The sequence below is a fragment of the Dermacentor silvarum genome, chromosome 1, assembly GCF_013339745.2.
Source record: "Dermacentor silvarum isolate Dsil-2018 chromosome 1, BIME_Dsil_1.4, whole genome shotgun sequence".
In the NCBI taxonomy this organism is placed as follows: domain Eukaryota; kingdom Metazoa; phylum Arthropoda; class Arachnida; order Ixodida; family Ixodidae; genus Dermacentor; species Dermacentor silvarum.
Window position 1 is genome coordinate 138,483,003 of NC_051154.1, and position 25,964 is coordinate 138,508,966.

At 46.1% G+C, this 25,964-nt stretch overlaps 1 protein-coding gene across 4 annotated transcripts in view; it reads right to left on the reverse strand.

Moving 5' to 3' along the window:
- Window positions 1-25,964, reverse strand: part of LOC119436113 (acyl-coenzyme A diphosphatase NUDT19-like) — a 155,825-nt gene that overhangs the window by 2,893 nt on the left and 126,968 nt on the right. For 2 of the 4 annotated variants that reach the window (XM_049660920.1, XM_037702862.2), the window contains exons 2-3: window positions 11,809-12,554; window positions 8,631-8,838 (exon numbers count right to left, since the gene is read on the reverse strand). In XM_049660920.1, coding sequence (XP_049516877.1) covers window positions 8,631-8,838; window positions 11,809-12,552 — 952 coding nt within the window. In that variant the 5' untranslated portion in view covers window positions 12,553-12,554. Of the gene's footprint in view, window positions 1-8,630; window positions 8,839-11,808; window positions 12,555-13,495; window positions 13,779-25,964 lie in introns of those variants that run through there. The other 2 variants (XM_037702861.2, XM_037702863.2) reach the window with 2 other exon arrangements.

Genomic DNA, 25,964 nt, shown 5'->3' on the forward strand with positions numbered 1-25,964 from the left:
TAAAAATTCTAACTACATTGAATTTCCCTTACCAAATTTTCATTGCATTGAAACCACGTTACTGGAGACATCACTGCACGACATAGCTGATTCTGTGGGGCTTGCAGATTTCAACCATTTTTCTGCATGAAGCAGCACAGACACAGTTGCATGGGTGGACATGGATGTATGGGGTTGCAGAGTGCCTTTAGCAACCTAAAAAGTCATTACATAATGCACTGAAAGTTCCATGAAAAGTTGAAATTTTCTGAATCTTCAAGGGACACCAAAGGCAAATACTATGTTGTCGTGGATTGTTAAAATACCATTCCAGAAACTTCGCAGCACTTGTTTTACGTCAAGAAGAGACTTAGTTTACGAGAAAATTGCATACCTTTAGCGCTATTCAAATCACCAACCCCGAGTGGGAGTGGCGACGTTGCATATACCATCGTGGCAATTTACTGCAGTCGGTGGGTAAAACAGCGCCTGACAGATGGCACTACGGTTTTCTGTGCAAAATGCAACACGCGATAATATTCACACCTTAGACGTTTTCGAGCACTAATCTATCACTATAGCTTGACTTAATATTTGCATTTAAGTGCACGAAAGTAAGTTTTGAAGCTAATACAATAGACTTCAATTAACTCAACTCCGGTCAATTGGATTTTTCGGTTACTTCGATCCCAATCGTAGGTCCCGTGCCCACACATTTCTATGGGCCCAAACTTCCGTTATTTCGATATCAAAATGGGCCTTCACCGGATAATTCTAACTTGACTCATGAGCTTAATTGCAATAAAGCCGTGTTATTGTGGTGAACCATACTAAAAATGGAAAGAGACCACTGTCACGGGACATAGTACGCGTTTGTTAATTATACAGGCTTGCACACACCGTGTCCGGTCGCAGTACAAGCACCTAGACGCCTAATAAGCATACTGGCCGCCATTCAGAGCTGTGTCTGGTGTTGCTGTGACAATTTCGGCCCCGCTTGACCCACCATGCCTGTCTCGTATACGAGACCATTAACGAGGCCTAGCTAGTACACGTTTCTTAATCATACGCACACGCACGCGATCTGCATCGAGAAGCGGAGAAAAACATGCTGTTTTGGGAAACTTAGCAAAAAGGACTCGAGGGGACGTTTAAAGCCAACAAATGAGCGGGGGTCTATATAAAATTATATAGCATGCGTGATAGCAGGAAAAGAGTTCAGTGGTGCAGTGTGCCAGCCACCAGACGACTGAAATCCGAGGAACATTAAGGAGGAGAGCAGGCATGGGAGAAGCATGTCTAGTTTAGACAGTGTTTATATAGATATTCAGCACAGGAGGCCAGCTGCCTAGAGGCTGGCAATGTGACTGTGCCCAAACAAGGTCATGAATCAAACCTTCAGTTTCCTTAATGAGGAAACAAAAATGTACAGTAAAATAGATTCAATTGATGGTGTTTTACCTAAACAATGGCAAGTGCTTATACCATGGCATTAAATACCAAGAAATGATACTTTGTAACACTGCCATGGCGACGTACCATAAAAAAATTCACCGACAATTACGATACTCCCTAATGCAAAATTAGAAAGCAGCTCTACACATGTTTTCATTTCGCGATGTATTGGCTGGCACGGACAATCTTTCTCGTGCGGCACATTGCAAATGGAGTGAAAAGCGGTGTGACTGCCTCGCTAATCTGGAGATCGCGAGAGGCAACGCGTGGGTGCGATTCACAGCTGCCGCCGCCGCAGAGAGACCTCCCAGACAACGCGCGCTACTCTGGTGCCATCTCATAGCCATCGTCGCCGCACTGCACTTTTCTTACGCTTTCGCCATACCATCCTCTACCACTTTCCTCCTTCGCTGTGCTCGTTCACTCGGTTACGCCGATGCTTACCATAGGAACGGGTGCCTAAGAGCTGCACTCTAAAGAAAGAAACCATGGGGGCACCTAAGCAATCCTTATGTGTAAATTTGAGAGCATTACTTGTCACTGAGTTATGTCACCGAGTTTAGTGTTGCTGCGTTGAATGTGTGTCCTGACTGAAGTCTCCTATGATGAGCATGGACGTGCTGCAGCGTAGAGCCGAAGGCAGATTCCTGTACACGAGCGCTGCCGCATCCGTTTAAGAGATTTGGTGCCACTATACACACACAACCACGAGTCCTGTATCAACCAACTGCACAGCACCCATCTATCCGTCTGAACAGAAGTAGTCTCCAAGCTGGATGAGTCGTAGTTGAAGTCTTGGCTTGACATATATGGCGACGCCGGCGGCATTGTTGTCAGGTCGCTGAGTGGCACACACGAATGAGTATCCTGTGATCTGTCTCTTGCTATCTCGTCTCATCCACGTCTCCGTGAGGCAAAGTATGTCGCTTTTGTTGACGGATGACGTGGCACACAATGCAAACATGTGTTTTGGTAGAGAACGCATGTTAAGGCATGCAACGAGGAATGCTGCCTGCACCACCATGCCCTTGCACTATGCCGTGCACCATCTAGTCAATTGCCCGCCAGGCAGGGCCCAACCACGTGCACAGCCTTGAAGTTATTCATCACTGTCACCTGTTGAAACGGTGGCGAATTCAACGGTGGCGCAGTGGTTAGCACGCTCGGCTACGGAGCTTGGCTACGGACTGCAGGGTCGCACAATGAGTCAAGTAATGCTCTCGCATTAAACAGGGTTCGTATAGGTTTCCAAGGCAAAAATTCAAGGATATTCCAGGACTTTCCAGGACCTGTCACACGTCCTTCAAGGACTCAAAGCGGCATCCAAAGTATGATTTCCTTACTCTAGCATTTCCAAAAATGACTAGTTTTATTGCAATTACAATAAATAAATGTATATCACAATTATAATAAAAATGTCTAGCCTTGATAACTTCTCAAGATCACAACACAAAATGAACGCTTACAACAGCGGCTGAGATTTCTCCAGTATAGGCTGGGTAAAGTTCACCAAAAATATTCAAAACAATCAGCATAGAGTTATAGCACTAAAAAAATAGTGTAGTGAATAGAGACGCCAGTGGCTCTAGTGGGCCCAGACGCTAGTGGGTCCAGCGCTTTTGCTTGGCAATGGCGCTCGTGCTTGAAAGCCGTGTCTCATTTGACTGTCGCCGCTGCGCTGCTCCGAACTCTAATAAACCCTTTACGAAAGAAATAAATGATGTTAATAATGTCTAGCCTGGATTACTTTGCAAGTTCACAACAATACCAAAAAAAAAAGTTCACAAAACAAAATGAATGCTATCAACAGCTACTCTGACTTCTCCAGTATTAACTGGGCAAGTTTACCGAACATTTCAAACCATTCAGTGTAGTCTTGCTACACATTCATTATATTGTCCCCAGCGGCGATCCTGTGGTCGGTGCTTGGACGACGACGACGACGGCGTGGCTTTCTGGTGTGCACGCGCTCTCTTGAACCATTGCTGTAGCGTTGTGCGCCTTACCTTGCAAATATATCCATTGTATATATAATCTCCCCATAACATCTTTGGTGGACGTGTGGGGTAAGCTCGCTACAACACCGGGAACTGGATCTTTGCAACGGACGGTGCGTTGCTGCCACCACAATGACCGACCAAGCGACCCAGTGTAAGCAAGACACGTCACCGGTCATTCTCTTGCACCCTCGTGATCCCGGGACATCCAACGGCACAAGCGGCGTGGACGTCGATGAATGGCTGGCAATGTATGAACGCGTCAGCCGCACTAACAAGTGGGACCCGTCGATAATGCTTGCGAATGTCATCTTGTATTTGCGGGGCACTGTGCGACTCTGGTTCGAGACGCATGAGGTAGATCTGACAAGTTGGGACGTCTGTAAGCAGAAATTACGCGATCTATTTGTGAGACCTATCAGACGACAACTAGCGGCCAAGCAGGAACTCGCAATTCGTGTTCAGACGTCCACAGAGCCGTACACTCGTATATTCAGGACGTGTTGTCTCCGTGCCACAAGGTCGACAAGGACATGCCTGAAGCGGACAAAGTGGGACACGTACTGAAAGGCATAGCCGATGACGCATTCAATCTGCTACTGTGCAAGAACTGCTCTACAGTGGAGTCGGTCATCCCTGAATGTCGTCGTTTTGAGCAGGCCAAGAGTTTACGTATCACTCACCACTTCGACCGACTTCCCAATACGGATGCCACGTCCTCCCCATGCAAAGGTTTAGCCACGCTTCGGCAAGCGCAAGCTCCAGAAAACGTCACCAGGAGCGTCGAGAACTCAAGGCCACGGCACCCGTTAATCCTTATGATGGTATGCAAAGCAACAACCTGGCTACAATTTTGCAAATTCAGGCCGTGGTTCGTCAAGAGGTGGCGAATATGGGCATTTTACCCGCCTTTGATAACGATAATGCTGCTACCCACCTGGTCGCCCCTGTCGTCGCTGCTGCAAGATCGAACACAACCTTCAGGCCACGTTATCGAAATCCAGCCGATTGGCGCACACCTGATGACCGGCCCATTTGCTTTACATGCTCTAGGATTGGACACATCGCCCGCCATTGCCGCAGCCGCTGGCCCACGTCCTATCGACCAAACCCTTACAATCGCTCGGACCGTGCACCATATGCTCCGTCGTTCCGTCTTGAGGCCTCAAGTGCTGAACGTCCTCCTAGGGAAAACCGGGTCAGCCGCTCACCATCGCCCCAGCGCCGTCAGTCCTGCTCGCCCCAACCTCGCCGCTCTCGGTTTCCCTTTGACCGCCTCTCGGAAAACTAGCCAGTGCAGCCCCCGGAGGTGACATTGCATTTACAACCCGGCCTGAAAATCCTCTGATTGTCCCTGATACCCGATGCAACCTTCTTGAAGTTCTGGTTGATGGTGTGGCAGTTACAGGCCTTGTTGATACCGGCACACAAATTTCTGTAATGAGCTTGAGCCTCCGGCGCCGCCTCCAGAAAGTCCTGACGCCCGCGGCTTCACCTACCGTCCGAGTAGCCGACGGGAGTACACCTGCCGTGCTTGGAATGCGCACTGCGCGCATCACCATTTATGGTCGCCACACATCTGTTCTTTTTGCTGTTCTAGAACAGTGCCCCCATGACCTTATCCTTCGAATCGACTTTCTGTCCACACACGCTGCCCTTATCGACTGCTCCGCGGGCCTTCTCCGGCTAGAACTTCCTTCGTGCGTTGTCGATGCCGGCCCACCCCGCCTACGCTCCGTAGAGTTTCTTCGACTGCCTCCACAAGCCACAATATATGTCCAGCTTTCAGCCTTTCCGCCCCGACCCAAAAGCGACTACGTTGCCTGCCCTATTCCTGAGGTCGCAATGACACGCAACGTCGCCCTCCCCTATACGGTGGTGACAGTTACAAACAACGGCACCTCTTTTCCCATCCTCAATTTTGGCTTCTCGACGCAAGTTCAACACGGCATATCGCTCACTCATCTGACCCCATTGGCCGGCCACACGGTTTCTGCGCTGACCACAGAACCTCCACCAGATTTTTCACCGCCGGCATCGCAGTCAGGTTCTTCCTGCGACTACTTCGCCCGCATGACATCAGGAGACCTCACTTTGGCACAGTCCGCTGCCCTTCGCAATGGCAATTGTAGAGCAACATGAGAAAGTACAGCTTTCAGTTGCTGAACACGTGCTACATAAAAGGATTTTTCTGAGCGTGAAAGAAGCCTGCGAATACACGCAAAATTGCCGCGCGACTGGTTGCTCAAGGCACTTTGCGTGTATTCGCGGGCTTCTTTCACGCTCGGAAAAACACTTTTATGTCGCACGTACTGAGCAACAGAAAGCTGTATGGGGAGTTTTTCATGTTGCTCTACAATGTTCTCATTGACACTTTTCATCTAAATAAAATTGAGAAGTTAATTAAGACTAATTATCTAATTACGCAGGATGCACAACATAGTTTTGGTATCTCCAAGCGACGGCAAACAACATTACCTTGGTTCTGTCCAGCTATGTAGCATCAAAAGCTGATAGTGATAGAATACACAATCTTCCGATCCTTTTTCGGCTACCATTTATTTAGCATCCTTGGAAAGCTGGCCATACAGCAGACAGTCAGTGTTGAAAAGCTTGTTTGCAATAAGGCCCTAAAGACGTTCAGAGGCTATTTGTGCAGTTTCTTTAATGACAATTAGTGATCTTATGTTTAAAGCTGATCCTCTGTCCCCGATCGTTAGCTACCTCTTTTGCACTAGTCAGGGCAGGTGTGGTACCTAACTATACTAAAAAAAATATTTCTGCTGTTAATATATGTGCCTGTGTTTCACTACCCGATATACGATTCGGTACTTGATATTTGTATTCAATTCATATTCAAAAATGAAACTTTGACCACCACTTTTTCATCTAATAATCTATTACTGCAAAATCAACGAAAGGAGAATTTATGAATCTAAACTGACTCAGTGTTTCTCTTTAGTGTGCCTTTAAATGGCCTGTTTAATCCACTGGGAACATAAAGCGCAGGAAGAGAAATTGAACAGAGTGCAACTAAATAGTCACATATGCGGCGTAACATTGAAACGTGTACTATGCTGTCATGCCATATGCTTTTGATACAGTATTCGACAGAGATTGCCATTCCTTCAATTGTTCTGTACGCATGATTTAACCACGATACATATAACCGTACGAAAGGCACCATGCTACAACTACTGCGATTCTATATCGTGAGTAGCATGTATGTAACAAATAAACATTAAGAAGACATCCAGCTGTCTTCGTTTCGTCTGGTGGGCGACACCTCAAAGTACAATTTACTTCCATTAATTTGACCCTTACTGGACTGCCGAAATTGATAAAATTAAACAAGGTACAGAGAAAATGCCAAACACACCACGGATTCATTTAGCAATATTTGTCCTATTCTAACACGCCTCCAAACCAAATTTGCACCCACTTTCTATGTCTCAAAAGTAGAAAACTAAACTAGAAATGACGTTAAAGCTAGTAAACAAAATAGAAATCTAACGCGCATCCGATTTTTTAAGCAAGAAAAATGGGCAAGGGTCTATCCAATATGTGTTGCACAATGGCGGCTGGTTTCCAAAAATCAGCTTCGCCGCACGATTTTATAGTCAGCTTTGCCGCATTACATCAGTGTTATGCGGTAAAGCATACGAACGCCGCGAAGGCGGTTTTGGTTTCGTGTCCGATTGCACCAAGTAGGCAATTTGCGGACAAATAAAAAAAAGGGGGGGGGGGCGTTATAATAGGGTAAAAATCGCACTCAGACATTGTGAGCTGCTTGAAAATCCACCTGGGGCGAAATAACGAAATATTTCCTAGGATCGAAATTACGAAAGCCGCGCAGATCAAATTAACTGGAGTCTAATTAGTGGAATTACATTGGCAACTCGCAGCGCGCGTGAATAACCCGAAATACACTTGTCAGCACCCGAAGCCAACGTGAAAACTTACTTCACTTGCTATGTACAGTATGTCAACAAACGCGTAGAAATGAGAGAATGGAATATTAAGTACAAGTTTTTATCTGCCCTTATTTACGTGTTGGTGCTGATGGTACGATCAAGATACTGAAATACGCGGCTACCCAAAAGTTTCTTGGATTTGTTGAACGACAGGCATTTTCCAACAACCATCATAACCAAAACAAACCGCAAGATAGATCGCGGCGCAATTCTGATGGATTAATTTTTTGTGTGTGTTGGCGAACAAAAAAAATACAAAAAAAAATCGCAGCGATCGGTACGACGAGCGACCAACATGGTGCAATTCACACGCAGGGGGCCTGCGACGAGCGCGATTAAGATTTCCGTCGCATGCGATGGAAGTCGCACCATGTGAAACGGACTTTAACAAAGTTTGCATTTGCCAAAAACGCAGTGGCAAATCTCAGCACGTGAAACAGGCATTTTCCTACACAGCTCCATGAGCCCTGAACCATTTCGCGCAAGCGATGGAACGCTGCTTAGACGAATGAGAGTGAGGACACGGCCGCCGCTGAGCAGTGCAACGCAGACCGGAGCGCGACACCGAGTCGGCTTCCCTGCAGGCCAGGCCGGCGAAGGAGGGAGAGAGCGGGGTGGGGGAGGGTTTCATGGCGCCGATACGAATTGAAAACAACGAAAGAAAAGAGAATCGCGCCATCCAAACAAGGTCAAGGAAACGGGGCCGCCCAGCGCGGCGCAGGCCCGCCGGACGCCTCAGGAGGAATGCAGCCGATGGTTCCCCACGGAATTTTTCTTTCTGCCGCGTTTGCGCGCGGTGCGCCCGTGCGCAGGTTTGCGGAAGTCTGCTTTGGAAAGCGAGGTCAATCGTCGCGCCTCCATTTCTGTGGTTCGTTTGAAAAAGATGCATGCTCGCCCGCGGTGGCTGCGGGAGGGGAGGGAAGAGGGGAGCGATCGCTGACGGGCTCTGGGACTTGGGGCCGTATTCTGAAACGTTCGCCTAGGCGAAATCAGCGTGCGCGCTGATTGGCTGGTCGAGCAAAATTGAATGACGTTGGGCTCAACCACCCAATCAGCTCATCCAATTTTGCTAAAACAGCCAATCGGCGCACGCCTGAAAGCGAAAGAAGAAATTTCGCCTAGGCGAACGTTTCAGAATACGGCCCTTGGAAAGCACGCGTTTCCGCTGTGCAGGCATCGAGGCACCTCACAAGGGGGCAGGGCGCGAGCGCACGCTGTGACTGACCTGGCAGCAGGGACAGCGCACCGTCACTGGCCGAGGCGATGACGGGCATCCACTGCTCGCAGCCTTCGGTGGCCCTGCGGCAGGCGAACTGGCTCAGCTCCGCGAAACTTGTCATGTTCAGCAGCCGCGAGGTTTCGTAGACCTGCGGCGGCGCCAGGAACACCGCCCCGGTAGAGTAATCTTGAAGCATGCCCTCAGGGGTGCACCACTGAAGGGAAAAAAAAAAAAAAAGATAAGCAGGCATGCCGGCCACGCCATGTGACAACGCGTGCATCAACGCGGTCGGTGGTGGCATTTTCCGCCGACCAAAAAGTCGGAGGCGCGTCGATCAACGGGCTTTAGTACTGGCAGCCGTAACCAACGACCGCATGGGCTTCACACCTGACTTACTCGAAGCATCCCGTATGGCCTCAGAGTAACAGCAATCAAATCAAGTGTAAACGAGTCACCAAACGAACTTCCGCACAATGAAAATGTAAAGAAGAAAAGGCGTGGTGGCGCTACTATTCCATCGCAGACTAATAGAGATTCAGTAAAACGGTCACTGGTACTTGCATGTACTCACAATCTGCAATTAGCTAATTAACAAAGTACAACAATCATTTTAGTTAATAACTTCACAGCACGTGTGGCAATTACAAAATTGCAGCTGGTCAACGCATGATCATGACCATGTACTAACAAATATACAAGCACCAATTTTGAGATGTATTACCCAAAACACGAAAATAGATAAAACTGCGGAACATAAGGGGTAATAGCTACTTTTTTCAAAAGTCATGAGGTTAGAAGAGCTCCGTCTGCCTTTTCTACTCCTTGTGACCTTCACAATGGGTAATCATGCATTCAACGTAGTCTGCAGACTTTATGAAATATATTCACATGGCTGAACAGCCATGCACAAGGTATAGGTGCAATGTTTCTAGACTGAATTAGTAATTAGTATGACACCTCTGCAATATCCCCTGCACAACCAAATTAAAATGTGACCTTAAGGCTGGGTAATTCATCGATTAACCATCCGATTCACCGATTAAAGCTATAATCACAACAATTTTTTTTTTACTGCAATTAATCTGCTAAGTACACATGACCAAAATCTGGCAAACGCTGGCATCGACGCTCTCACTTTTCTTGCTCAACAAACATCAAAAAGGGAATGAGTTCTAACTGTGGCCACACATGTGCACTGCAGTTGTGGCAAAGACTGATGAAATGTCTAGTTTTCCTATTCCTCTTTCCTATTCTTATTTTAAGCAAAGGAACTCTCTACTGCCAGAGAATGTTAACAAGGTTCTTTGCCTCCGCAGCTAGACCTGTGATTACGTTTGACATGCTTGAATGTCCATTTGCATGGAGCCTCATTCAAGTAATAATAAAGGCAATTGTCAATTCAAATAGAACAGCTTTTCTTCAAAGTGTATTATCATGACAAGTTGCCAGCTTTGATTTTTTTGTCGCTTATGTACATATATTCACAAATCCAAATGATCAATTAAAAGGCACCGATTAACTAGCTTCAAATTTTTAGTCGACGTCCAGCTTTACATGACATATGTGATAAGAGAAAGGGCTACCAACTGAATACTTAATAAAACCAGAATATATGACTCTTGCAGATGTTGGCAAGAGGTTCAAATGTGTTAGCCCCTATGGCACCCAGACCATTTCTATTAAAGGTATACTTAGGCATACTAAAGGAAACCTACAGTTAAGCTAGTTCGGTAGATCAAATTTTTACGATACCACATAGATCACTTTTACCATGGGCAGAAATGTTTTATGCCAGAAAATGACGAAAGGAATAGACAGGTGGTGGGAACACTCAGAAATCGCATACATTTAACCATGATGCCTAGTCCGTCAAAATCCGAAGATATTTGTTACCACTCTGAAATGTTCACACCAATTATTTGTCACATCAGACTTGTAACATGTGACTGAGGCTAACAGTAGTCTTGGTCAGATGTCTTGGATACATGTTTAATAATAAAAATGATTACATCAAATCTGTAAATGAAAGAATCAACTTGGGGTACTCTTGCACAAGGCCCAAGAATGAAAAAAATACAGCAAGACTTATTTATCCGAGGTCTCACTGGTGCCACAGTTTAGAGCATGAAATTCAAGACGACGACTTTCAGACATGTCTCCAGTAATAAGGCATCATTTCCGATTTCAGCAGCAGTTCTAAAAAAAGTAATCCACCAATATTAGTCTATTACAGCACTTCCTCTTAATGTCCCTTAGAATGACAACAGCCATTTATAAAATGCTGGTACTTCAGCTAAACTGCAAGGCTGTCACCTTGGCTGTAGAGTGTTACCAATGAAAATTATCAAGGAAATCATCGCCAATCAATTATCAAGGAAATCAAAGATGCGCCAGGTCAAAAAGAAAAAGAAAAGTGACAACTGCAACAACGCACAGACAGGCAATAAGCTGTCTTAAGATGCCGTACTCTTCTATGGTGTGTAGAAACAATGGTTGCCACACCCTACATGTAAAATCATAGGGCCTACCATAAACTTATTTTCATGGCTTATTTAAATAAATCCACTCAAGCAAGATGTATGGTTGTAGTTTGCTTTGCCAATGTGAATATTTGGTGGCCACAGTTTTCAATGTCACTTGCACAGCCATCCAACACAGATTTCACTTTTCTCTTCACTCCATGTCTTCACACACAACCTTCTCCCGTTTCAATAGCAAGTAGTATTTTATCAGCTGTGTCTACTTTCAACCAACAACTGTGCTTACCTACTGCCACTGTTCCAGACCTCTCAGGCACAGATGTGCAGGCACAGATGTGCATGCACTACCTGTGTTTGTAGCTGCCCTACACTAAAACAGATACATAATTGTTGAACATAAACATTTCTACACCCAGTTCCTGCTGACATACCACTGTACTGCTATCTCGATTTTGTAAGATAGGAATATGTACAGCCTTTACTCACTCGCCTCTGCACTTGTGCTCGACTGCTATGAAAGCCTCTGTTGGTTAATAAGAATGTGAAATAGAGAAGGGTGACATATTCAATAAAAGATCTAATGATGAGACCGTAAGAACATGACATAGCAACAGAAAACAAGGACTAGAAGAACATATCTCTTGTAGCCAGCCAGGCTAAACAAACAATTGAAGTGGCCACAATAAATGCCTAATACCTCTTACCTTCAGTGTGATCACTTCGCTCTGGTCGAGCACCACCTGCGGCTGTTTATCCATGCAGCAGATGTAGAACATGGTGTCATAACGTCGGTGACCCACCGAGATAGGTGTCAACCAGTCCCACCATTCATGCAGGGCCCAGACATTAGGACAGAGACGATTTTCACGGCACATGCGCAACAGGTTCACTGGATCCTCTCGCAGCCGTTGCCGCCATAGTGTTGTGTCTATGCTTTCGCTCACGCACTCGGCCAGAACAGCCTCACTACGAGTAGGAGCAGCTTGTGTGAGCAGCAAGACCCCTGTTTCCTCGAATGTCTCCCGAATGGCTGAGATACGGTAAGCCAAGTCACCTGGCAAATGGTCTTCAGAACTGAGCTGATTGTGTGACAATGTCATCGGCTTGGTGATCATAGGAGGTCGTGGACCCTTAGCCCGGTTGCAGACATCCCTGAGAAGAGCTTCTTTTGTGGCACCCACTGCTGCAAACACCTCCCACCAATCAGATGAGAAGTCACACGGCTCACAGAGGCCACCTGGGTACACATAAGCATTGGCCATGAATGAGCTCAGACTTGACCGCTTGACCATCAGCACACGGTAGTCGCAGCGTGACACGCGCTCAGTCTGGTTGTTCCACACGGTTGCCATCATGGCTGTTGCCAAGTCTTTTCCCACCACATCTCGTAATGGGGCACGGCTAACTACAATGAGGCTGGCTGCCTCCTTCCATGGAGGTGCTGACATGGCTGCAATGGAATAAAGAAGCACACAAACCTACTTAATTACATTTCTACTGAAAGTGTTTCAGTAATGCATAGTTATGTACGGTAACAAAAAAAAAAAAAAAAAAAACTGAAGCCAACCTTCTTCAAGTTAAAAAACAGAAATGTATCCTTTCTTATTCACACACTACAACACAAAGGCATGCCCTGATCGAACTTGAACCCGTATCTGCCCATCAATGACATAACGACAATTAAACTTCTGCTGGGACTCATAGAGGGTAGGGCCGAGGCTTCGAACCCTTGGAGTAGGCAATTGAAACCGGAGCCTTTTGCACCGTGTCAGACTACTCGGAGCAGGAAGGTGCACCACTCCACACCCAAGTGGGCGATACGATTACAGGGGCGGCAGAACGTAAGCGTTGTGCCACGTGCGACATGCACTTATTTGTCGTTCGTGAACTTTCCACAGAGTGTCATTTGCATCCTGTGCAATTCTGGGCCGTCACAAGGTCCGCGTATGCACCCCGTTCGATTCTGACCGTAATGACACACACGAAGCAATGCTAAAGAAAAAAAAAAAAAAACACGGCAACTGCACGACGGACGCCCTAGTGCGAGGCTCCAGATTAATTTTGACAACCTGGGGCTCTTTAATGTGCATATAAATTTAAGTACAGGTTCACCCCCATTGAAGTGTGGCCACCGCGAATGTTCAACATCAAGCACCATTCTAGACAGCCTACAAACTTTGTTCAGCGAATAATTTAACCTGTTTATGATACAGTGCTTACAAATACACTAGTTACTGCTACTTTAATTAACACTTCAAAACAATCAACTGTCATCGGTCGTTTCGCTTGAAGAATGACAAGAGGCGGGTCAAGGTCATGAACAAAATTCAAATTCGCTTCACAAGAGCAGCAGTCTTCGCCTTAAATATATATCTAAACCGACGGTCTTACCTGAACGCTCTGTACAACTGACAAAATATGTCACCGAAAACAGCTGATACACAGCGCACCTGATTTCGTGTCGGAGTTTCCCGAGCCACGAAGGTTAGTTGCTTGTCTCACTTGCATTGCCGTAAACCTATTGCTGTATGCAGAGACATAAAACCACTTGTTTGTTCGAGATGTCCTGAAGTTTCCTAAAGCAAAACTTGTCCCACTCAAGTGGCTACCGTGCAACGAGCAGGAGCGCCACACAAACCCAAACGCGGTCGTCGCCATCTTAGCGGAAACTAGAGTAGCGGAAACCGGAGCTGCCGGAGCATAGTAATGATGATGGCTGCGAGTAGCGAGGAGAGGGAAGAGGGCACCAACGCCCGCCTGCCCGGAGCTACTGCGTTGCCTCGGAGACCAACAACTGGCGACAGCAGACGACACAAACGAGCGAAAGAGTAGGTGGCCACGTAACATGCATGGTAACTTGCGCTCTGCCGTGTACTGGTGTTCGTCATGTTTTCGCTTTATCCACGAGTTTCGGTTTCCTTTATGTTTCTTTTTACAACACACTTCAATGAAAGGAGAATGTGCCAATTTTCTCTCTCTCGATTCTTAATATTCAATCTAATGCTGTTCGAAACAAAGTTGAAAAAGCAGGCTACGCTGGCCGGTAACTTCTCAGAGCGTGCAGGCACAAACCTCTTCCTAATCACCAACGGATGGTTATTCAGCACTTATTTTTTCTAAAACCGTTATCTCTAGGCATACGCAGGCGCATACGCGTCACCCCACCAACCACTGGTTTTCTTTTCTTGCATCGTTTCATCTTGTGCTACTTAATCAGCGATATTTCTAGCCCAACAATGAAGGCGTTAACAGATCTCTATTTGCTTTCCCGCGCACCGGTTGATACCCAGACAAGTGTTCATGTAAGTTCGCAGGAGAAAAGCAGAAAAATCGCGTCGGAACGCCTGGCTGTCGACACGGGGCACTCGTCCCGGCAGGCTTCAAGTGGAGCATTGGGCTCGGCAACTTCAGCTACGCGGAAAGCAAACCAAGCGACGCCGCTATCACAGTAGTGTAGTTGAACGCGCTGCAACGAGCCCGCCTGCGCCCGCTTCACACGGCAGCGCCAAAACACGTCCAGACAAAGAACAGGAAACTTCCTTGAAGCAGCACATCCCTTCGCGGCAGGTTTTCCTGCTCAAAGTAAGAAGAGCGAGTTCGAGTTTCCTTTTCCTCGAAGACGCCTTACAAAGGCGGTGCGGATCTCCGTGGTCGCCCAAAGAGAGCGCTGCGCTGTTCCGCCAGGCTAGGTGGCGTATGCCACCGCCCGATTTAAAGGGTTCAGCCTCATCCATCCATCCATCCATCCAGGAAGATGGGCGCTGCTGGATGGTAAACCGGCGTTTGGAACAGGCTAAACAATGGTTTAGGACTATGTATATAAATTCGCTGTGAGCGTGTCCAGAACAGAACATTACTGCTCGGCGTAGCGGTTACTGTTCGGGCTGTTTGCATAGTGAACCAACAGCGTGTCGCCAGGAGCGTCACGCGAACCCACTAATTCCATGCTATAGCTCACATTATCGAAGCCAGTTTTGTTTACAGACATGCCGGGTTTACAGCACTCCGCGGGCTATATGTATACCAGAGGTGCGCACTATATAGGAATCATTTTTTTTCGATATCGCTCATTGTAACCTTCAGGGCAAACTCAGTGCGATTTTCGCTGTCGCAAAGTTATTTATGCTTTTCGATAATGACGTTTTGTAAGTATTCGCTTACTAACTTCCCTAGTTGCTACTGAAGAAAACAGACAGCCAGCAAGAGAATCAAGAACACTTCGTCGTTTCACCAGTAATGGAAATTCAGCTGCTCTGGCAGTTCAGGTAATACTAAATACGGCGGGTCCCGAGTCTGAAATTCGGTGAGTTATATAGCGCTTATTTCATGTAGTGACAGACTTTTAAGCTTTACCGGCTTCCAGATAGCAGATCGTAGATTGAACCCCGCGCACTACGCCCCATATGCGTGGTCAACCTATATATGTATAGAAACAGTAAAGTTATTTAAGACTGCAATCACTGCAAGTTGGCAGTTCATATTTACACCAGTGGATACCCTTGGACGCGGACTGTCCATGGGTATCCTTGGACAGTCCCTTGGACGCGGAAATTACGGCACCTGTTAAATGGATGTTGACGTAGCTACGGTGGCTAGATGGGTAGGTGTGCCGACCCACGGCCGGACTGCGCCTTTCCAGTCCGGCCGTGTGTGGGCAAAGCCAGAATGGGGAATTTGTTACTGTCGTCTAGTCAGAAGACACGATATGCTGAAGTCAATTTTCTAGCTTGGCGATTGGTCACATTTATCGATATAAACGCGGCGCTCCAGCCCATTCCATTAAATACGTAGATGCATTTTTTTCATGCATAAAACAATACAGCAGTGGTTTTATACGGTATATGGAAACGTATTTACGTGATATTTAGTGAGTTCTAATGTTTCAATTTGGAGAAATCCAGCTATTGTGTTTATTGCTGCCTAAGTTAGGGTATTTAAATTGTTACGAGACGAATTGTGTTGGTAAGTGCATATGGTTCGATCACTGTTTGGTTGAAATAAAATAAAGCAATACGTCTTGGACTATAATCAAGAATAATATATTTAAAATACAAGAAAAGCTCTGGTAACTTGAGTCAGCGGACGCACCAACATAAATAGCCAAGCGCCAGCAAGGTAGCAACGTTGGCCCACCACATCATAACATTATTCACAGCACACGCCTCCGTGCCATGTTCTTGCCCTTCACAGGAAAGTAAAGGCGTGTAATTGAATAGAACTTCACAACATCGTTTGTGAGCTCTTTCTTGTGCCGCTCGCAGCCGATCAAATTCGAAGGATTCAGCTGCAGAAAGGATGCAAAGTCGGCGATACTGTTCCTTCGTAACTCATTTAAACTGAAGCACAGCTTGAAGGCGTCCTTCGAGCGATGCTAGCAGTTTTTTCAGTGCTTCAGAAGGGAGCAACAGCCCTGACCTACTCATTCTGTTGAATTCAGTAATGTCCCTGAGTAATCGGAGCATGCACTTGGTTCTTTGCAGGAACTTCCTTGCTACATAGCTTGCTGTATAGAATATAAGCCTAGAGTCACTTTTCTTTTCCCTGTAGCAGCGCAGCGGTGCTCGATGTCGCAGGCGCTGAGCACCTCATGTGCGGCTTGCAAATTTCCAATCTCGAGGAGCTCATCGACGTACGCTTTTCGGTGTACGGCTTGCTCATTAACGTCGCCGATACTGAGCAAGCTACTGAGCAACCCGGGACGAACATTTCCAGAGTCTTTCTCACAAATTTAGAGCCCGACTTCCAGTTCGGAGCGAAGAAGTAAGCCACCTTGGTGGTTTTCTTTGGTGGAGCACTGCCGCCGATAATCTCGCCGGTCATTTTCCGACCTGGAACATTCCACATCGCTTAGGAACTTGCAAACAGTACGAGAGACGCGGAGCTCTCTTCCTGTGAAACTGACACGAACAGACGACATGCCACTATTCCAATACAAGTTTTTCTTTCTTTTTTTTTTTTTTTTTTTTGCTCGCCGCCAGCCCCCTGTAGCAGACGATGCGCGCTACGGAACCGTTCTACTGACCACAGCGCAAATTTTGCGTCATGACGCGGAGAAGCGGTGAACTACGCTCCAGACGCGCCGGTCGGCACACCTACCCATCTAAAGACACCGTAACGTAGCGGTGCATAATGACAGCCTGCTCGGCGTCAGTCCCTCGACACGAAAAGCTTGGAGATCGTTGTACCTGGCACAAAAGCCACGTAACACCACGCGAGCCACTCGAACGCAGCTGGTGTACACCGCCCGAAATTCGTCAAGTGATGGTTGACCAAAACATCAAAAATAAAAAAAAAATGAAATTATGGGATTTAATGTCCCAAAGCGATACACACGCGCCATGAGAGACGCCTTTGCGGGGGGCTCCGTATTAATTTCCACCACCTGCAGTCCTTTAACACGCAGCTCAATCTATACTCGAAAGTCTATTATTTTTGCATTCCACCCTAACTCTAACCTAAATCCAATTACATGAACCATTTTTTTTTTTCATTCTGTTTCTATCAGAATGCAGCTGCCGCTGCAGTGAATCGAACCAGCGACCTCGTGCTCAGGAGCAGAACGCCACACCTATACTGAGCCACCTAAACCGAAACAACGGGTCACTCTACAGACGCTGAATGTCGAAACAGCCTGTTAATACCGGGTCAAAAGTGCGCAAAGCTTAACCAGAGGACACAGGAGCTATTATTGCAATGACCAACCGTATTCTACTTGCTGCTGGTGTAAAACATGTCGGCAGCGACGTAATCGACTTAATAGCCCTCCTAATTAGGGGTGGTTTCGATTAAGAATCGAATGTTACCCACAATAGCTATTCGTACTCGTATTAGAAAAGGAACTATTTGGTATTTTCTAATAACCTAAACTGACGAAAGATTTCGAAACTGACTGTTAAAGTCAGGTTACTATTATTCGTGTGCTAAATAAAGTCTCGCGAATTATCAGAAGGGAAACAACGACAAACGTTTTCGAAGCAATGTGGAAACAAAATGGATAATGCAAGCTTTGTTTTTGGTTTCGCGATTAAAAAAAAATTAAATCTTGGTATCTTAAGCGTCAAAACGAAGATATGATTATGAGGCACGCCATAGTGTGGGGAGAGTCCCGAATAATTTGGACCCCCTGGGGTTCTTTAACGTGCACCCAATGCACGGTACACGGGGCTCTTTGCATTTCGCCCCCATCGAAATGCGGCCGTGGCGGCGTGATTCGATCCATGCAGCACCCTCGGCCGTAGCAGTGCAACGCCAGAGCCACCACGGCGGGGGGTTTCGAGGCAGGAAGCCCACATAAGAACCTGTGATTTTTTTTTTTTTGCTTGCAATCTAATTTAGTGTTTCTTGCAGTGTAGCCACGTTGCAGTTTTACCTTTTACGCCACAACCAGAGATGCCTTCCTTGCAACGGGCCCTTTTACTTGTGTCTACGGCATGCCACAACTCCTTCAGAAGCGTTTTCGTTCTTTTTTTTTTTTTTCACCAACTTCTCATATTTCTTCAACAACCATTTATTTAGCGTTCTTAGAAAGCAAGTCATACAGCAGGCATTCATTCTTGGAAAGCTTGTTTGCAATCGGACTCTAAAGATGTTCAGGAGATATTCGCGTAGTTTTTAATTATATACAATTAGTGATTTGTTTACAAAAGTGATCCTAATTGTCCCTGACAATTGGCTATCTCTCTTCTTTTTTTCACTAGTCAGTACATGTGTGGTACCTAATTATACCGGAATAAATATTCTTGGTTTATCTATATGCGCCTGCGCTTGAGTATTCGGTACTCGATTCGATATTTTATATACTTACTATTTGTATTCGATGCGTACGTATTCGAAAAAAAATTTATATTCACCCACCTCTACTTTTAATTCTTTCGGCAACACGAACACCCACGTAACACGATAACATGACTGTATAACGCGTTGTGATTGGACGAATTAGCGTCACAAGATGTCGATACCAGCGCTGTTGCTGCAGTTCACGTCTCCGGTAACGCGGCATTCTGTGAAGGTTAGTACGTTCGCGGATTTTAATAGCCCGTATACGTATGCATCGCCCCAGCAAATTACGGGGTGCCTCTATACTGTCCTGTTTCGCAATTAAAAGTGGGAGCTTGAAATGCGTAATCATTCGCACTAAAGTATACGCGTACTGAAGTACACGGCGCCTTAAATTTCTGTACCTTTCATTCGTTATTTGCCATGTGGTGAATAAACTGACCGTAGAAATGAGTCCTTAACACGCTCGATAAAATGCAAACGAATATATATATATATATATATATATAACCTTTCACTTTACTTCTGGCATTTACTGGCGTAGAATGGTTGTGCAAATAGCAACTTTTCGAAATCAGACGGCAACTGTATATATAGATAATCACGTGCTGCTGTTCGCCATCGACCAAAGACTATTGTTCGGGAACAGTGGAAATGGCTTTCATTGTCTACAAACCTTTTTGCACGAGTTGGCATCTGAAGCATATCTACAATTTATCACCGTGGCTTCTCCCAGTGCACTGTTCTGATCATCGAATGTCTTCGCCGAGTGCTAAAATTAGCGTGGTCGGAGTGGCAGTACTCCAGGAGTCCAGATAATAGACACAAAGCGCGCTCAATCGCCCCTATAGACTGTACTAATCGCGCACAACGACTTCTTCGTTTACGCGGATACACATAGCGCTTTGTCCACGCGATCATTTTTGTCACCGATGTATCTCCAGAGTGACTGAGTCGATTCGATGTGTAGCTTATAGTCCGCCAATAAAGAGCAACGCCATGGAAGCTGCGTGCAAGGTTACCACGGATCCTTCGATACCCGATTTGCCACGAGGCCATAAGAGTACCAAAATGAAAGACGAAAACTACGATCAAGCTCGAATATACATAGGCAGGCTTGTTGAAAAGTGCAATTCCGTACTTGAGCGGCATGTTGAGTGACTTACGAAGTGCTCGGCAGCGAAGTATTTGAGCTGTATCGCAGTTTCTATACATTCAGAAGTATATATAGAGTAACCAGAGCGCCTGCGCATTTGAAGACTTGAGTCCATCAGTGAACATCAGATGCAGCTATTCAATATCTTTTATTTCTTTTCATCCTGAAAATAGGAGGCAGGACTAAAAGCTGAGGTACAGTTTGACGAGGGTCCTTCCCCCTTTTGTGCATACCGTTTGATCTTTTCTTTTTCCCAGGACCATCACGTCATGAAAACGCAGTTGACAAGCGCAAGACTTACAATGCGCGGGAGGATGCGTAATGAAGCCTTCCTTCGGACGAAGTACATTCTCTCTTATTTGTCATTATCAGCATGCGAGCCACGGCATGGCATGCGAGATGGCTGTGCTGTTTCCGAGCAGTACGGTATACTGCTGTGCGCGCGCTGGGTGTTCCGAAGGCCTAGCAGGAGGCTTCAATACTCCTGTTTGTAAGGACGGATGCTCTAGTTCTACTGTGTGCGACCTTACTCATCGGAGGATTATCGGAGCGCCGAAGAATCTATACATGTTCAAGCAACGTATACACTTCTCGACGTATCCGCCCCGGCCAGCGTATGTCCGCCCCTGCGCTTATGTAGGTTTAATTACCAATTGCCCACCTTTATCAGAGCAAGGACCGAAATTAGACTGGGTCGCAAGTGGCGCGGAATTTTATCCGCCATTTTGTTTTTTTTAATATTACTATTTTTATTTTTGATAGCAGGAAAAGATGAGTTTCTTCACGCCTAGGGACTATATTCTCGGGCAAGAATATTAAAATATTTGCAAACAGAAAAATGAAGAGAAAGTGAAAAGGGCTGGCTTAGATTCCATCTTTGCTGCTCATTGGACTGACGGTTTAAAAATAATGTGTTCAGTGATGAAATGTTCATTGTGAACAAGGCACCCGTAGTGGGCGCCGAAACGTCAATCTGTTGTTTTGTGTTCTTCAGTTGGTGAGTGTACATTTATTCAGCCATGTTCTCTCCTCGCCAGGCGAGTTTTCGTCAAACCCTATAGACTTCAATGTGTTCAGTATAGCGCCGGGAGACATGTTTATTTAAAACATTTCATGTACCTTGAACAAAACTCAATAATAATAATAATAATAATAATAATAATAATAATAATAATAATAATAATAATAATAATAATAATAATAATAATAATAATAATAATAATTTGTTACCGCGTCCGGCTCCCAAACGCGTGTTGCCGCCCGAGTTCGAATCGCAGTGACAGTGGGTGGGAAAACGGTCGTTTTTCTTCGCTCATATAGTGCGAAGCTGAGAATATGGCTCGACGACGGCCGGCGCAACCTACGGAATAATGTTCACACTAGTTTTCAGAATAGTCGGAATATCCTTTGGTATGTGCAGTTAGCTACCAGGTTCAATTATGCATGCTCCTAAATAGTCGCTTCAAGGCAGGAGTTGTATTCGAAATGTTGCAGAAGCGTTTCTACAGAGCACACAGCCAATTCAGTCTCATCGAGGTTATCTCTCGTGCGGTGTATGTATACTTCTCTATCCCGGGCTCGGAATAAAGTCCGTGAGGTATAAAACTTTACGCAATTGCGCGCCCAGAAAGCAGTGTTCTCAAGTGCGTTTTCAACAAACGACGCTATGGCTATGGTGTTGGCGTTGTTTTGCTGAGCTCCATATCGCGGGTCATCGAATGGTCTCGGTTGGCGCATTTCGATGAGAGCAAAATGAAAAAAAAAAAAAAACACTGGTCTACTTAGATTTAGGTGCATGATAAATAGCCCCAGGTGATCCAAATTAATCCGGAGTGCCCCACTAGTACATGCTCGATACGTGATCGTGGTTCTGGCACGTAAAACTCCAGAATGTTTATCGTCTATACACCCCCTTATGAAATGGTTATTGGTAAGTAAATCATATGGAAGGAAACGGAAGCGTATCAAAGGGTTTCCATCGGCTTTCAGCGCCGGCCTAACGCTAATCATTTGCGACTGTGGCGGCTTTATACGTCTTCATAACCAAGATGCTGACGTACATGCGCGCAACAAGAAATATTCTTATAGTAACTCATGACTGCGAACAATATGCCGTTGGTCGCATTCACCTACGATGTCCCCGTTTTATTTTATTTTTTTTATAACGTGTGGTTCAAGTTACATGAAACACTGATATAGGACGAAACGAGAAAGGCGAAGTTAAAAAATGAAAATAGATATACCTGCGCTGTTGGGTGTGCGCCAGGCTCCTTGAAGGCGCAGTTGAAGCCTCGAAAAAGATGTTCGGCCGAAATGCAATGGTCGAGGTATGTTTAGTGCCACCCTTGCTAATAGCAACTCGCTTCCGTATACAGCACGCAGCTTCCCCAGACCTAAATACCATTTCCAGCGCGCGCCCGCAACCGCTGGATCTGGTTCGCCAATCGGAAAGAAAGCCAAGGGGGGAAATCCGTCGGTACCCAGATATAGAGCAGACAGGAAAACTTCGAAAAAGGAAGCTGGCGCTAGGCGAGGAAAACTCATGCTGCTATATTAGTTCCCGATTTGTCGTTGAGATGCCGTATACCATGGCGCGCCGAACTTGATCATCGGAGTGGCAAAGGAGTACTGCAGATTGTTGCGGTACCTGAGTTGCTTTTCCGGATGGTGTTATAAGGCACTTGAACTCGCACACTGACGCACGCTACGCAAAATTATGGGAGGAGTCTATGGATCTGCCGCAGCTAATTGTTTGCACGGGAACGTGCAAGATTCAAGTAAATAAAAAAAAAGGAGCAAGAGGAATAGACGAAAACTAATGTTCGCGAATCAGCGCGACGCCGCCAGGCTGTTTTGCACTCCAGCGCCAAGAGTGAAACAAACGCTTTCTTTGGCGCCTATACCGGTAAAACATTTGCATTCTACAAATCCTGATCGCAGCAATATGGCTAATATCGGGGATCTATCAAGGGGGAATGGGAGGTGATACTCCAGAATGTAGGATTGGCAAAATGACTGATAGTCATGGTTTCGTCCCTCGAAGGTTGTTGTGAAATACATTTCCCACATTTCCACTCCCTGAAACCTCCTTCCTGGTTTACCTGCTCTCAAGACAGGCTGATAGGTGCGTCATTTCAGCTTCAAGGCTTCGATAGGCAAATTGCGCGTGCGCGTAACAGGACGGAGGGTGCGAAGACGTAGATGCACCTTATAGCGGCGGTAAACGTGACCCAGGAAGTGCGCCCTACGGCAGATCTTCTGCTGCCGCCGCAGGTGGGCCGTGGAGGGGGGTGACTGTGTGTGCATGTATGTGTGTGTATTGTGTGTGACGGGAGCGCAAATTGAGCCCGATACGAAAAAGGCAGGGGGAGTAGCCAGGCGAAAGGAAGCGCGTGCGGCAGACACGGGAGAAAGGCGACTTGCATCGGGACGTCTGACAGGCGGAGGTCGGAAGAAGGTTCTGTGCAGTCAGTGGGTCACCAGTCACGGCGCTTCCACACCGGGTGGGCCGGGACCTCTGACTCAGTACTCGCGAGAGAACGAAAGGAGCCTTGTTTACTTTTTGGACTGACCAGAGCAAATGCGTTTTTGTATACGCGTCGAACCGTCGGCCAGGCCGGAAACTACACGGTGCGCAGCCCCTGCTATGAAAAACACGGGCGACGTTAAGCCGCACTCTTTTGGCAAGTTGTTTAGTGTATTCGTAACGTTGTCCCTCGACGCAAATAAGGGATGGTTCAAAGGTGCTCCGTCAGAAAAGCCAGTCTGCCGAAACGACATGCGGCTCAATTGTTACCCCGAAGCTTTTAGTTTCATTGGTGAGGCTGCCAACATTCGTCCTTATTTCTTGTTAATTTTTTGAACAGCCGCACGTACTTCTCTGGGACGTTCTTTGTAAAGCATTTTCAGACCATCTGTCTATTGGTACTGTCATAGGAATTCTCCAAGCCAGTGAAGACAACGTTGATTTTGCTGCTGGGTTTCGCTGAATTTTTCTGTCACTTATCTCAGGCCTATGGTTGTATCGGTAGTGGACATTTCAGATATGAATATAAACTTTGGGCTAAGGTACCAATCTCTCCTCACATGCTTTCTGCCCACGATCCGTTTGAAAACCCCCTTGGACCAAGCGGCATAAACTTGATGCATCCTGATCCCTCCAGTCCTGAATGTCGTCCTTGAAGATTGGATGAATTCCCTACCTTTGTTTTTGAGATGTTCGTTAATCTTGTCCGTGATGTCGCACAATACGTTCACACCATCTTCCGTAGCATTGCAGGCTTCCACTGGAGTTCCGTCTGGTCCAGCTGCTTTTCCGTTTTTCACTTTCGGCAGTGCCACCGTATAGACCGTTTACAGCGGTTAGATTGCGGAGCGCAAAAGAGACGTCGCTACCCGCTCCGACGCCATACGACGCCTTCTGTGTGCACGCACGCATTCGGTTGTACTAAGAATGCCTTCTTAGTGTAACCGAATGCCTGAATCGCCAAAAAAGGAGAATAGGCGTGTACTAATTCTTCGGACTGTATATAGTAACACGTTGCACATATGAAGCAATGTGTGGCGTGGTACACCTGAAAAAGTATATTTCGACACTATGCAATATCAGCGTATCCTGCAGCACTAAGGAGAAACACGAATTCGCGTGTTGTGCAGGTGGTGCCGTTTAGCACCGTCCCAACGGATTACACATTATTGAAGCCGTAAGAGCTATCTGCTGTTACAAGAAAAACAGAAGAAAACAACTACGCGCAATCTGGCATTGCTTCATAGGAAAACGCCCACGCGCCCACCCCCCATCAGGTTAAAATAAGGCCGTGTTTATATCACCAGCAGTAACGTTCCGTTTCGCTATAGGTTGAAAGCGTTGCATTATAATGGCGAATAACAATCCCTCCAGAAAGCGAAAACAGCGTTTTTCTGCATTTACTCAGCAGGTCGTCCGTTATCTGTACTAAACTGTACTAAACGGTCTATAAATTCTCCCCTCCAAATCTGCGGCGTAATGAGCACATTAGATAATTCATACTGAAGTTCAATTAGTCCGCGTTGAGCAGCCCTTGGTCTCTTGTACCTCTTCAGGGTTTCTTTGTATCTTTCCTTGAGCTCCCTTAATCTGCTTCATCCGGGTGAGGCCCTTCACGTTTTTATAAACTTTCTTCTTCCCTTCACTTGTTTCCACATTCTCGTGCATTTCTCCATGTTCTAGTTTTCGCCTGTGCCACTCATGTTTGCTTCCTTCCATTCCTTTGTAAACTTCTTGGCCTTCGGGTGTGTGTATCTAATTTAAATTGTTCTTTGCTTCATCCTTTACTCATTCTGTTACTTGGACCCCATTATTTCCTCAAAAAACTTCTAGCTAGCCCATGTCATCACGAAAATTCCTCCCAATACTTCCTACTCCGCGTTCCTAACGTCATCTGTTTTCCCTTCCCAACATACTATTTACACACGCACACGCACCTTACGCGAGGCGGCGTTCTTTGAATCTGAGCCGTATTCCGACATCTTGATAAGGATTGCCGTGTGTTTTTGTGCCTGATTATTTTTTTTCTTAACAGCTAGTGGTATCATAATTCGAAGTTACATGAAGACTCGCCAGTGTCGTGCTTCCACGTGATCGCTTGTGATGACCACGCAATTTCCACCATCTGCCCGGTACTCACTGCCTCATAATAGACAAATATTGACCATCAGAACCACACAGTAAGAAGAACGCTTACTAATCTCTCGCCATCTGCTTGGAATGCAGCGTAAGGCAGTTTTCGTTTACATTTACCTTTTGCACTGTGCATAACTCAAGTATAGTTGCGTTTATCTTAGATGCCTTCCGTGGTGCGCCATTGTGCTGCAGTTATACTATACATGTGTGCCTCAAGTGGTTAAATTTAATTATGGGGTTTTACGTGCCAAAACCACGATCTGATT